At 39.4% G+C, this 14,684-nt stretch overlaps 1 protein-coding gene across 5 annotated transcripts in view; it reads left to right on the forward strand.

The window, feature by feature from the left end:
- NFKB1 (nuclear factor kappa B subunit 1) overlaps window positions 1-14,684 on the forward strand; it is a 61,340-nt gene that overhangs the window by 32,802 nt on the left and 13,854 nt on the right. For 4 of the 5 annotated variants that reach the window (XM_075149628.1, XM_075149625.1, XM_075149626.1 and 1 more), the window contains exons 7-14: window positions 1,451-1,614; window positions 2,359-2,517; window positions 4,499-4,603; window positions 6,494-6,585; window positions 7,164-7,302; window positions 9,762-9,884; window positions 10,951-11,040; window positions 11,947-12,141. In XM_075149628.1, the coding sequence (XP_075005729.1) occupies window positions 1,451-1,614; window positions 2,359-2,517; window positions 4,499-4,603; window positions 6,494-6,585; window positions 7,164-7,302; window positions 9,762-9,884; window positions 10,951-11,040; window positions 11,947-12,141 (1,067 nt within the window). The remainder of the gene's footprint in view (window positions 1-1,450; window positions 1,615-2,358; window positions 2,518-4,498; window positions 4,604-6,493; window positions 6,586-7,163; window positions 7,303-9,761; window positions 9,885-10,950; window positions 11,041-11,946; window positions 12,142-14,684) is intronic. The other variant, XM_075149630.1, reaches the window with a different exon arrangement.

A 14,684-nucleotide genomic window follows, 5' to 3' on the forward strand; every position in this document is an offset into this window, starting at 1 on the left:
GTGGAGCGCTAGTCTTCATGCTCTGATCTGTGTTTTGTTTCTATCTTAAATAGAAAAATAAATGGGGTTTCCGTTTACCTTTGTAGAATTTGCCCTAAGCAAGCTAAATCGGTTTAAGCACATAACTTTCACTTAGAATTTGTAGAGTTTCAATCTCTTGGTGTGCAGTCCAAATTTGTGTTGTAAGCCCATTCTTTAAAATGCAAGTAGTTTTGATCAAAGAGAAGGGACTGTAAAATTACTGAAGAAAAGCTTTTGTTACCATTTTGATCAATATTTTACTTTTGCCGAAATCTGCGAATAGGAATATAGTGAAGAGAAAAGCGTTAAGAAAATAGGGTTAGTACATTTGAAATTAATGCAAGACACGTATAAACATGAAAATACTAAATGAGTCAAACTTTTTAAGTTTAAAGCAGTAAGATTATAGTGAAATTGTAGTTGGTCTGTTCTTGTTTAATTTAAAAGAATAATTGTTTATATCAGTAAATGGAGCTGAGGCTTCTGTCTACGTTTTCAGGCTTAGATCAGGTTTCATGCTGGCTGTGAGTTTTAGTTCTGTGATCTCAAGAATGTCTTTGTTGGTGAAGAAGATGAAGTTTAAAAAGCTGAGAAGGTTGGGAGAGAGAGATTCTTTTAAGCTGTAACTTTTGATGTCCAAGCCCAGTACACTAACTTTACCAAGCACAACAATTTAAATAGCTTTATTTGAAATGCTTCTTTTCATCTTGAAAAGTTTGGCTCAATTCCTAACCTGTCTTGTTTTTCATCAGATGTTTAGAAACAGCTTTTCTATCCTCAATTGACCCACATGAAAACTGAGTTATTGTCTTGTTTTCATACTTCCAGATCTAATTGATTTTTAAATGTGCCAGGAGATTTTTACAAAAGCAGATCTTGTATTATGGAAGTTTTCATTCAAATAGATACCTCAAGTGTCTTGCTCAATGTCCAGAGCCTTACTTAAAACATTTCCTTTGGAAAATGTTGAACTGTTTTTAGCTTCTTAGCTTGGTCTCTGAATCATTTTGAACGGATGGAGCTTTTTCGGAGCAGTTGCTCTGCATAACAGCCATGTAGAATGACATATTAATGTCATTGCCAAGACAGAGCAAACAAAGTGTGACAACCAGATTTTCAAATGTTTTGTAAGTTGCTTCCACGCGGTCTAAGTCTGAAACCTAATAGATTACTACTTATGCCATGGGAAAATCCCATGCACCCATACGATCGCTGCCATATAATGGTGCACATTTTACGTGTTTTGTAAACTTGGCTGAATTTTTCTTGCTGGGAAATTTGCCCTCAAGAATTAATAGTGCCTAAGTAAGCCTATAGAGTCCTTCCATTGATTTCAGTTGTGTAGCTGCCTCTGGTAAGAGAGAGACTGCCTGCTGCAGATTTGGCATAAAGCATTAAGAAAATATTTCCCTCGATCAAAATTTGGCAGGTTTGCAAATCTTGGAATACTTCATGTCACAAAGAAGAAAGTGTTTGAAACTCTGGAAACACGCATGATAGATGCTTGCAAAAAAGGATACAATCCAGGACTCCTGGTGCATCCTGAACTTGGCTATCTGCAGGCAGAAGGATGTGGAGACAGACAGCTAACTGGTATGTAGAAATGATGGCCTGGTTTTAATAGACCTTTTACTAAAAACAGGTTTAGCTTCTGAAAACACAGATTCTTAGTCAGAAAAAGGCCTGTGGCTATGTGCTTTAAGAGGTGGTGTGTTGTTGCCGTGTTTTAGGGAATCTGAAAGAAAGAGTCTTTGCAGTCAACGTGCACATGAGAATGGAGCAACTTCCTTCCATAGCTGCCTGTACCTGCCTCTGCACCTATATTTCATTGCTCTTATCCTGTTTAATAAGCTGATAAATAGAGTCATTTTGGATTATTGCTGCAGGACAATAATGATATCCTTCAGTAACTTGGGGACCTTCTTTTGAGAATACCTGTTTCATTCAGCTGCATTTCACCCATATCCCTGTAAAACCCGTGGTCTACATTGCTTTCAGGCACTGTTATAGAGGCATTCAAATGTACTTAGTGGTGGCCTTTGTCCTTTTCACAACCTTTATAAATTGAGAGCAGAAAGTAGTCATTTTCTGTATGTCTCTTAATTATATACCTTATCGTAAATAACATCTGATGCACAAACTGCAAGATGAATGCAATATATTGTGAATAGCTGCTCCTCTCTGCTTAAAAAGGGAGAAGCTGATGGTTACTAAATGAAAAGGAAAACATTTCCTCCCTCTTGGTGCCTTTTGACAGTAATGTTTGGAAAATGCTCTCTGTTTTGTTATGGATCCCCTACCCTTCTGTTAATTCATCTGTCTACTTACCGGTTTCAGAACGAGAAAGAGAAATTATTCGTCAGGCAGCAGTACAGCAGACTAAAGAAATGGATCTCAGTGTGGTGCGTCTTATGTTTACAGCCTTTCTCCCTGACAGTAATGGTAGTTTCACACGGAAACTTGATCCTGTTATATCAGATGCAATATATGACAGCAGTAAGTATATTTGGCTTTAATTACTTTTTTAATAAGGGGCAAGCTTTTGTAGATACAAAAATGATGTGTAGATATTGCTATGCGTAGACTCATCTAGCCCTGCTGCTTGCCTGTTATTTGATCAATAACAAGAAGTAGCTCATGGATAATTGGGCCCATATCTATCCAAGTACACGTGGTATCGTTCTGTTTTTTAATAGATGGTGATGCAAGCTGTAAAGGAAGATTTTATTTTGCTGTTAGCACGTTTAATCCTGCCACTTTTATTATAAGGATTTTGTAAATTCTTGTTATGTTCATAAGAAGTGCTTGAATTTTGCAGAGTTTTCAATTGCTTTATATGACAAAGCCTTGTCACACAAGATGTCAGGGAAAAATTACTTTGCTTCAATGCTGTTGAGAATTTGACACCTTTCAGTTTTGATAGCCATCTGCTTGTCCTTGTTTTGTGAGACTAACACAACCAGAGTTCTCAATCCATTTCCTTTAGACCTGTCAGTATTTTTCATACTTCTGTTACATTCCTCTATTTTGTCTTTTTTCTAAGTGAATCTTTTCACTTCATGTTTTCTCTTGTGCTTTTTGATTATACTTACTCATCTTACCTGAACCCTTTCTGCTGCCTGATTTTACCTCCCTATAGCTGTGGATTACCGTGTTCCTGATAGTCATTCTGTAATGACTCAGAAAAAGTATGAATTTTTTACTTTGTGCAACAGTCATATCTATGTCATCGCTTTTTAAGGACAAAGTCTAGATGAAAAGGTATTAAATGCAACTGCTCTAATGTAGTCTGTTGCTTGCTACTAATTGGGGAATGTAGCAATGTAGGACAGCCATTTTGCATATATTCACTGAGTGAAAAAACGTGATGTCTGCTGTTCTTATGGCACACATGACCTGCATTTTCTGGATGAGAAAACGCACTTTTCAACTGGAGGCTGAGGCGATTTACCAGGCAGTGTCTTCAAGGAATCTTGATTCTCATTAGAAACAATTACAGATACCATTTGTTTTCATTACTCTATCTCACACCTGCATAATGATAGAGAGTATTTGTAAAGCAAAGAGGAGAAGGACAAAGCATGAACAGAGAGAGAGCATGTATCAAGCCATACATATAAAAACAATTGAAGTTATCCTATCCTTCTGAATCTGACCCTCAAAATTTTGACTCCCAACTAAAGAGACGAATAGAGGGGAGATTTTATATGCGTGTTTCTGCTGGTTTAAGTTGCTACATAGATGTCAGTTACCAGTTTCTGAGCTCCCAATGTGAATTCTTGGTTGTTAGTTCCAAAAGATTTTTCTCAGTTCTGGGTTTTTTTCTAATACTCTTCATTGGTACCAGTCAAGCCTCTTCCACAGAACACACACAACTTGTAGTAGCATAACTGTCTCTCACAGCTGCTTTTACTTATCAGATGATAGTTCTGTCTTGAGGACCAATAGGTATCCATCGATGCCTCTACTAAGATCTGTGGAGGTGGGCTTTTTGATCACAGTCCAGTATGTTGGCCAAGGACTGACAACGCTTTCAAGTAAACCACAGCATAAAGTAAAGCATTGCATATTGCATTCAAATAGTGAGATACAGGGAACAGCTCTCAAGAGTGTCACGCTGCAGGGAAGAAAAAATTATGTTCTGTTGTAATGTGCTCTTGTCATAAAGTTAATACTAGCGCAGATTGCTGGATGCAATTCACTGCTGTGCCACTTTACCAGTGCAGTAATTGTGCTGGAATGGCCAGGGCCTTATTTTATAGTTCACAGTTCGGTCAAAGCCTAGAGGATACAAGATTATGCCTTTCAGATGAAAAACTGTTGATTTATTTGTGTTTAAAGAAACATAGACAAATTTAGGTAGGTTGTATTGGAGACTTGTCTTTCTATTGCATTTCTGTGTGTTGTGCTTGGGTTTTTTTGAAATCTAAAACTGTTGTGAAGGTAAGCAGTTTTTTTAAATCTTTTCTTTCAACAGAAGCTCCCAATGCCTCCAACTTAAAAATCGTAAGAATGGACAGAACAGCAGGGTGTGTAACAGGAGGGGAAGAGATTTACCTTCTTTGTGACAAGGTTCAGAAAGGTAAGAGGCCTGAGTGTTGTAAGGTACACCAGGGTGTTCATCTGGAGTACACATGAAGCCTGCTGTGCTGCCTTGGTATTCTCGCGCTCTGATAGGGCAGCAGGATTGATAAGCACTCAGCCTTTCTGGAAGTCAGGCCAGCAGTCCAGAAAATGAATAAATCAAAATAGTCTGTTGCAAAGCAAATTCAGCTTGTGTTGCCTCCACAGAGACCACGTGATTGTCTTCGTTCTTCTCAAATTTCTGCCCTTGCCCATGTTCTGGGTTTTTTGTGGGTGGTGGGTCCTGAGTGATGTTTGACTCCATTAACTAACACCTGCTCTGAATTATTCTAAGGTTTCTGATTTATTATTAAGCTCCTGATTATAAAGAGTAAGTGTGAGCATTCTCTGTTAACCACCTATGGGAACTGAATTTGTTCAGCACTGCTGCTAGTAACTTCATTTTTATATATATGCTAATGGTAGAGATTACTTGATGTAAATGGATACCTCTCACAGACTCATTTTGGTAATCTCTGCTCATGGGTATGAATGTGTCAGGATTGGGCAGTGTGGATTTGGATGCTTTGTTTCTGGATAGGAAGATAATGGTTAATGTAGTTGGTTGTAGTATTTGGGCTGAACTAAAAAGAAAAAAATGGGAGTGAGGGAAATCCTTTGCATTTTTCAGCTATAGGTAGTACCTGGGACTCTCTGGCGTAGATTGCATGGTGGAGCAGGTGCCCTGTTCTCACCTGTTTGGAATCAGTCCCTGCACATGTTGTTAAAATCACGCTCATGTTTTCTGTTAATACAGGCTGTCCTTTTCCACCTCTCTTTCTTGCAAATGTTCTTCTACCACTTACGAAAGAGAGGTGGGCTTTTAGGGGCTTTGGAAAAACTGTTGTCCTTCAGTAGTGTATATACCCTCTGCTATCAGAAGGACTGAGATGAAACATAACTCTTGTGCACAAAATAAATAAATAAATGTCTGACTCAGTGGAAGCCCTGAGGTGGGGTTTCCCCTCAGCCAGATCGGGGTTTCCCCTGACCTCATTGCTCTCAGAAACCTCCTGCCTGAAGGAACTTGAGCATGCAGGACAGCAGGACTGGAAGTGGTGGTTCACAGTCTTGAGATTAGCAGGTGGTGGACCGGAGGAAGCAGCCTGTCTGCTCCAAAACCCTGTCCTGCGTCAGTCACCCTGAGAGAGAATAGGCTTTTTCTATTTTTTTTCTCACCAGGAGTGCTGGGGAAGGAATATGCTAGTGTGGTATTTCCCAGCTTCTCCTAAAAATACAAATAAATAAATACAAAGAGAATGAAAGAAAATTTGTTTAGAGGAGCAGAAGCCAAATCTCATGTTTCTGGCCCGTGCTGTGTTTAGGGGGTGAGGGATCACTGCTGACATGCCGCTCGCTCACACCCTTGCCGTCTCTGAGCTGCAGCTCCCAAGTGGCACTCTGCCAGCTGCAAGCGGAACTTGAACTGTGGCACTTCAGGTTTTGCTACAGTTTTTTGAACTGAAACTGTTGGAGGAGAGAGGGTGGTTTCTACGTTTCACGCTTCAAGTTCTCCCCTCCCTACGTGTTTGTTCCAAATAAAGCTCCTCTGGAATGTTTTATAGCCCTAGAATAGGAAGAGGTAGTGAACCTAGTTCTCCTTTTACTGCTCAGTAAATAGAGAGCAACTCCAGTGAAGTCATTAGGATTAGGCTGATCTAGAATTGATGTAAAAAATGGGTTATTTATGATGTTTTCATAAAATGGATAAAGGTAATTCATGTATTATTCAGTTAATATCATCATCCAGCCAGAACATAACCGTGTTGATTTTTATCTGAAATAAACTTAGCCAAAGGTTAAACAAATGCACAAACATCCCAAAGAGTGTTTCTTTTACTCTTCGCAGATGATATTCAGATACGTTTCTATGAAGAGGATGAGAATGGAGGTATGTGGGAAGGCTTTGGAGACTTTTCTCCTACAGATGTACATAGACAGGTAAGTAACAGAGCATTTGTCATTTGTTAATGATTTTCTCATCTCCGTAAACTAGGATTATATTATAATTAGTAAATTAGGTGAAAGCATCTGTATCTTATACTAATCTTTTCTTTTGTTGGTTGCTTCCTAATAATCATACAATCTTAACTGTTCTTTAAAGACGTACATTAGGTAACTAGGCAGGTTAGGAATGCAGGTTAGGAGGAAACTGGGAGATAGACCCATTGCCTTAACATGTACCAGTGTAAATTGCGATAGGATATATAAAAAGGTCTCAGAGCTCCTGTGAACACACTGAGAAAGCCACAGAAGAGGTGCTAAATGATGAGGGGACAAAGAACGCAGTACTAACATATGTGATGTGGTGATACTTTGCATGGCAGTTCTGTCTTTCCCAAAAGGCTTTACGACTCGAACTCAGAAGTGCAACTGAAAACTAAAATGGAAGTTTATTGTTGTTGAATTTTTGCCTCCGAAGCTGTGAACCAACTCCTGCAAAATAACACAAATGTAAAAGCAAAGTTGTCAAAACCCATGCTCCATGATAGATATGCTTGTCATTGTTTCCTTGGCAGTTTGCTATTGTGTTCAAAACACCAAAGTATCGAGATGTCAATATCACAAAGCCAGCATCTGTATTTGTACAACTGCGTCGGAAATCTGATCTAGAAACAAGCGAACCAAAGCCTTTTCTCTACTATCCGGAAATCAAAGGTAATTCATTAAACCTGTTTTATATATTGGAAACAGAAACTGCAGGGTCCCTAGGAATGTTTTTAATAAGATAGGACTTGTTGGATGAGGGATCTTTTTTTAGTTGTTATTTTTAGAAAATAGGATATTTGCCTCCTTGTTTTGTACAGAGCTAATACGAAAAGTGGTAGCTCTGTAATGGGTTTGTAGGTTTTTTGTTGGACTGGTAGGCAGTAAATCCGAGAGCGTTTTCCTGGTGAGGCTTACTCCCTGCAAGTTTCCTATATGCACGCATGCCTGTCCATACAGTAGATGGCACTCTCCTCCTCTGAGTTTCTGCAAAATAATACCTGAGGACATTTTACTGCCAGTACTTCCAGATGAAACCTTAAACCAAAGACTGGTTGGTATCTGGTGGAAAAAGTACGTATTTTGCAGTTCTCTGCTTTTACCATCATGCCTCACAATTTCACTGATGTTTTTGAATTTTCCAGTTACCTGTACTAGTTAAGTAAGCCCAAGACAACTCTTGTGAGAGCAGGGAAAGTGCTACTTCAGTCTCTTGTGTTAAAATATTAATCGCTTAGCAGAAGTAGAATAGTTGGCATCAGACCTGCTTCCTAAGTTGTTAGTGAAAAGAAGTTTAACTAGCAGATCTGTGCCCTTTAAAGTCTACATTTGAAATGTTTGACGTGAATGGCAGCAGCAATCATAGTTTTAAATATCAATAATGTTAATGATATGGAAATGCCTTGAGGCCCAAGTCAGAATTGGTTGTTTCATTGTACTAAGACAGTAATCTTTCTGTTTAACAATTTACCTCTCTGCAGGTTATACTCTTAAGTCCTAATTTTGCACGTTTTCAGTGCCTAGCTTAGAGACATATTGAAATCAATACCCTGTCAAACTCTAAACTATGTGTGCATCGGTGGTAATGGACTAAGGACAGCTGAGGAGGGAGCGGTGGTGGTTGATGTCCAAGTGAATCTACTTTACGCCTATTATAATAAAATAGCAGAAAGCATGTGTTCACAAAAACTTCCAGAGTTGCTAGAGGATTTTGTATCGGTAATGATTTCAGGAATCTCTTGCACAAGTTTTATGGAAAGTGAAGTGTACAACTGCAGAGCAAAGTTGCCAGATTTGAAGCAAACCTCTTTTATGTGCCTCTTAATGGAGTAAAATTAATTCAACATTGTTTTGTGCATTTTTGGATCCCCTACACAACCTAATCATGAAATTACCATTTAGGGACTGTTTTTTCCCTTGGTGCAAGTGTTCACACAAACTTAGACATGTGTATGTGGATTTTTTGTTTATTTCTCTGACTAGATTGCTCTCTAGAGTTTTCTCTCCTTGTCAGTGTGAGTATGCCTGGTGCATGCATGCATACATACTTAGAGATCATGTATGCCTGGAAATAACGCACTTGTACTTTTCAGTATACTGTTTCATGTATTCAGCTTTCTCATTTGATGTACTGACTGATGTGCCTGTGCATGAAATTTTTTTTTGTCATATGATTGTTGAAAACTACTAGATTGTTTAAGGAAAGAAGGATATTTTGTTCTTTCCTCGACAGTTCTTCTGGATTTTAACCCCTGTAATGTTTGTATCCCCATTTTTGTAGCTCTTGTCATGACATTTTCACTTTCCCCAGTCACTGAGGTACTTCTTTTAAATCTTTGTGTTTTGCTTTCCAGGGGGGCTAAGTATTATTTTGTACTTACACTATAAGATATTTAGGCTCTTTTTTTCTACTGCTGCTCAGCATGGTTTGACAGTATTATGTCCTGCCTGAAAATAAGCTATCTTTATTCAGGTGGCTTTTCTGATATTTTAAGTAAATCATTTCAAGCAAATGTTGCTTTCACCATTTCTTGCCATCCTTACCCTTAAACAAAAGTTCAAAGGGCACTGCAGGTACTCTGCACTGTTGGAAATCAAAGTGCCTTGTGATTTTCTGACCCTTTAATAAAGGTCCATTTCTGAAGTAGATTTACTTAGTAGAAGAGCCTGTACTTGTATTCCCCAAAGGCAAATTTTCTTGAACAAGTTTGTGATTCAGGGCACTTGTGCTGGTTTATGACTTGGCTTAGATATAGAAGAATTTTGGGACCACTGATTTCCAGGGCTCTAAGTACATGAGACACTTTTGAAGGAAACTCTGAGCCCCCTAAGACATCTCTGCACATTTCCCTCCCAGTCTGAGCACAAGGCACCTGAGATAACTGAAGGGACCACGCGGGCCCGAGCGATGCTGTTGGTCTGGCTGGGGACTTGGCACTAGCTTGTTTCTCGCAGGAATTCTCACTACTCCATTACATGCAAAGTTGTTCTGTTATTTGGAGCTAGAGGAGAGCTGACTCTTCTACAGCACTCTGCATTTAACTTTAGTAATGCTTTCTGTATGCACATCCTGTCTGTGCGTGGCCACCCATAAGAGTGACTCCTTATCCCATCTATTCCTTCTAACCCAGATAAAGAAGAAGTGCAAAGGAAACGACAGAAGCTCATGCCAAACTTCTCTGATGGCTATGGTGGAGGCAGTGGCGCAGGAGGCGGTGGCATGTATGGAGGGGGAGGTGGCGGTGCTGGCTCTGGTAAGGCAGCAGTTTTGGGCAAAGAGGGGAAGGGGCTCTACTTTGAGAGAAGGACATGTTTATTCTGATTTTTAAAACGTGATGAGGATTTTGTCTCCTTCTGGGTAGATAAGACCTGACTCTCCTGTCTTTGTACCAGTGTTAGTCATTTCAGTCAAGCATCTCCTTGTTTTCTAAATATTTCTTGAGCTCCTTTGCCTTCCTACTTGGATATAAGGCTCGTGGTGACTTCTTTTTTTTCTTCCTTGAAGCTTTAAGTCACAGATAACACCCTTCTAGTTGAGGGAGTCTGAGTCAGGAATCCATCATACCTTAGCTTTGTTGCTTTCTAGGGCCTTGAAGGCACTGAAATTCATGAGACAGCTCAGCTAAGTCCCATCTTGGATGCTTAAAATTAAACAGCTGCTTAATTATTTCTGGGACCAGGAGTGGAATTTGGCAAATTAACCCTGTTAGTGCAAAGAACTATTAAAAAATTTGAGATACTATTTAGTAAATTTTCTACTGTGCTCTATCTTTTGAAGCCAGAGCATATCTGAGATGCAGGATCATAAGAGCATTGCTTTGATTCTTGCAGCAGAGCATTAAAAACCTGTAGATCAGCAAATGTCATCTGAACCACAGTACCTTTGCAACCCTTTTTTTTAGAGCAGGGGACAGAGCAACAGTTTTCAAATTGTTACATGCATTGCTAGCAGCACATCTATAACATAAAACACCAGAATACAAATCCATTGTAATCACAAAGATTCAAAAGCATAGAGGTAGCTTGTGAGGTCTCAGTTGAGTTTTAGATGAAGCATACTAGTGATAATACATTTGTGTGGCCTTATGGATGTTGGGATAGAGAGTGTGACTAGCCAACCATCTAGAATTTCTTTGGGTTTTTGAAGGGGTTGGGGAGAGTTCACCTTCAGTCTAGAAAATTTATTTTAATCAGATGGAATAAAGCAGAAGGTATGCAGAAAACAAAATTTCAGTTCTTTAGGTTCAGTGTTCTTCCAGATGGTGTTTTCATTCTTTAAGGTGTAATTCTATTAATTCTTCATCTTTTTCCTTTCTTTAGGGTTCAGTTATCCTTCATATGGATACTCTGCTTTTGGAGGGATGCATTTCCACCCTAGCACAACGAAGTCCAATGCTGGAATGAAACATGGTAACAGTAAAAATGTAGTTCTTGCAACAGTTGAATTGAGTTTGACCATCTTTGTTTTCTTCTACAGTATGAGCTAAGCGTGCTGGGGAGGGCTATTTTTTTTCCCTAGAATCAGTCTATTTTCTAGAACCTCTGGCAGCAGGGGGGGTTGTGTAGATTATACTGCCCTGCTTCTCTTTAATTCTTTCCAAGTCTACCTTAAAAGCTGTGTGCATGTTCCTTTTTACTGCTAACTCCTGAGAAGCAGTCACCAAAACCCCTCCATGTGCTTCTATACTCAGTGTATGTTTCGAGCAACAGCCCTTTCACTTGCTTGAACATGCTGATTACAGGGGACCCAAGGACTAGACCAGAGAAAAGGTATCTTCCTTTGTTGCCACAGTCTGGTACTACGCAGTAGCCGAGAGAAATAACATAAAAGTCGGTGGAAAAGATAAGTTAATAATAAGGGCATTCTTGGCTTCCTAAAATAGGGAAGTCATTTCAAATCTACAAGTTGAATACTCTGTAGTTATTTCCAAAGTCTCAGGGATGAATTTGCTGTCAGAAAAACAAAAGTAAATCTCAGTAATTCTGCTAGATTTCCTGGGAATACTTCAGACTTGCATTCTTGTATCATAAAAAGAGAGGTATATTTGTGGTTATGTATAAAAGTTTATCTCTAGAGCAGAGGCTGTTATGTTTTTGACATAACATCACTTTAGAGCAGGTTACGTTGCTGTGTCTGTCCATGTGCATTGGCATCTGGAGTGTTACGATTCATGAGTGTTTAATGATAACGCCTATGTCAAAGTAAATTTTTGTATTGAGTTCTTTAGGGTTTGGTTATGGTTAGTTAGTTGAGCTTTATCACTTGCATAAAAAAGAACAGTATTGGACACTAATGATACTAATTTTTGTTTGAAGGACTATCAAATAGCACAGCTGAACAAGATGGGAGGAGCTCTGATACACAAAGTGACAAATGGGACATGAAACATGATGAAAAAGTGGAAACTATGGAAAGGAATGAGTGCAGAACCTCTGGTGATAATGAAGAGAAGGAGGATGCTGCTGCTTCTTGTAAAAGTGAAGTAAATGAGGCAGATTGCAGGTGGCAGGGTAAGTGAACAAGTAAACGTATTTAGGGTAGATCAAACTGCAGTATGGGCAAAGCTGGTGTTAAAGGCCTGGAAACTCCATACGCGTCTGCTCGCTGTTTTCAAAATATGATAACGCCTCCTGGAGGAAACAGGAGGGATTCCATTCCCCCAAATCTAAGTCCCCTCCCCATACATAGTTCTGTAGATAATCTTCCACCTTTGTACTGCCACTGGGCAACTGAACTTCTGCTTGTCATGCAAGGAGAAGAGATAGCTTAGCCTGCTGGGCACATTTAACACTGCTTTATAATAAACCTGTATGAGGAACACTGAAAGCAGTGAAGGTACATGGAATACAATTCAGCAGTTGACTTGGCTTTTGATATTTGATGGGCTTTAATGGATGAGTCAATGGATGTTGGTGTGATTGTTGCAGTAGTTCTTCCCTGCAATTCTACTGTTAAATTGCATGCAAAGTAGTGTTAAAGGTTTGAATTTAGAATGTAAATGTATCTGTTCCCCTGTGACAAATACACAGTAAAATAACACTGTCGGGTAGCAGTCTTACACATCAAACTGGTGAACAAAAGGGGAGGAAGGCAAGAGTAGTCAGTAGAAATGGTTTAGCAGCAGAGTTGTACAACATATGAAGACTACAAATCACCCTTTCCCAGACAGTAAGACTTCCTTTTCCTGGATTGTTTTTTAAAAGAGTTGATGGTCACTTTTTTAAAGGATTTGAGTAATCGTGCTTCTCATAAAATTAAAAAAACAACAGTTGGACTAGAGAGACGCGGTAGTGGTAGGAATTGAGCAGGAAGGAAATTTTTGTTCTTGGCTTTTACCAAGTGCAGTGTGATCTAGGTCACCTTTGTTGTTCCCTTCTTGGTCAGGGAGAGGACACGTTATCTTGTGTGTATCAGCCCTGTGTGACACTTGCTATTAACAGCACTAGAAACTGTGGCTTGGGAAACCAAAGTCGTGTAGTAGATGGGTTGTAGTTGTAAAAACCTCCAAGGTGTAGCTTCTTGTGATCTGAGAAACAGATGGTTCTCCTGAGAAAAGCTGAAGAACTTGCTGTTTGCAGTTCTGGTTGTGATAAATCCCGTGACTGCCGCAGAGAGCAAAATCTTTTGCTGATACGTGAAGAAATAATAATGTCCTTTTAGCAGTCGCCAAGGAGGGGTCCGTATTGTTGACCTGGTTTCTGAGTAATGAACATTGTAGGCAGGAAGTTGACCGTTTCTTTTCTTTGTCTCTCTTCATGCCATTATAATAGATAATTTCAAGCTCCAGATTATATGAGGAATAGATGCAGAAGAACAGGCTCCATGAAATGGCTACTGCAGGGTAGAACATTTGGGTACTAGACTAAAAGATGCTATCTGTAGTATTTTGAAGGATATCTTTTCTGTGCTTGATATGGGAGACCAAGGAGATTCAGAGTCCAGTTTTTTTTGACTTTGGAGATGTCTATAATGAGAAAAGACTGAATTGCTTAACACCCTTTACCCTGGATATATATCCTGAACATAACATCTATTTAATGCTATTATTTAGTGTTGAGGTAAATAGCAAATACAAACGTATCGGCCTGGGCACATAGTATAGGAACCACAGTGATGTATTGGCTAGAACAATAAGCTTCATGGATAGCTGAGTAAGTCTTTGGCTTACAGAAATGATGTATTGATGTTCACCAGGGGTACGCTTCTGACCCAGTCTAAATGCCTGGTTTTGTGTAGCTGGAAATCCTGGGTATTCTCTCCCTATGCGTGCTTTAAATGACAAAGTCTGTTTTACTTATTTGCTGTTAGTAATTTCTAACCTTACAAGGTTTTATGGAAACATGAAACTGTTCAAAATACAGGCTGGTTTCAGATGATACTGCTTCCCAGAATGACGACTGTGGTTTGAAAGTTCATCTGTTTCATTTTCGCTAGTTTCTTGCTGATACAGAACCACAAAGGTATTGACAGAGCAGCTGAAGTGACTTTTTTTCCACAAATTAGTTTCTTTCCTCCTCTTTCTCCCTTTTGCCTCCCCACCGTGACAAATTCTGCTTTTTGAAATCTCAGTGGTTCTATGTTTTATAAATCTAAAATCAGAATACTACAAATACTAAGCAATGTAAATGCTGGAATGTTTTAAACAGGTGAACAGACTCTCTGTGCTGCTGCTGCAAAGCAGGAGAGACTGCATGGTTCAAGTCGGTGAGGGGGCACAAAGCCCTGCATTTATTCCATAGCTTTTCTGTGAGTTTCTGTGCAATAATTGATAGGTCACTTAGGCTTCTTGTGCCTCAGTTTCCTCACATCTAAACAACTCAGAACTGCATGGGAGGTTCTTTTAAGTCCTCTGTGGACAAGAGCACTTGGTGTCACTTGTGTCTAAGCAAATCCAAGTTCCTGCTCCTTTTGCCTCATTATACACAAGAGCACATCACTGCAATTAATTCAGTGCCACTCAAACTAAAGGTAGCTTCCAGAGTTGGACTGTTGTCAGGATTCCTGCTGCCTGAATGCTCAGCATGCACCTAGTTTTTCTTCCAAGGGACTCACT

Source organism: Calonectris borealis, chromosome 4 (assembly GCF_964195595.1).
Source record: "Calonectris borealis chromosome 4, bCalBor7.hap1.2, whole genome shotgun sequence".
NCBI classification, from domain to species: domain Eukaryota; kingdom Metazoa; phylum Chordata; class Aves; order Procellariiformes; family Procellariidae; genus Calonectris; species Calonectris borealis.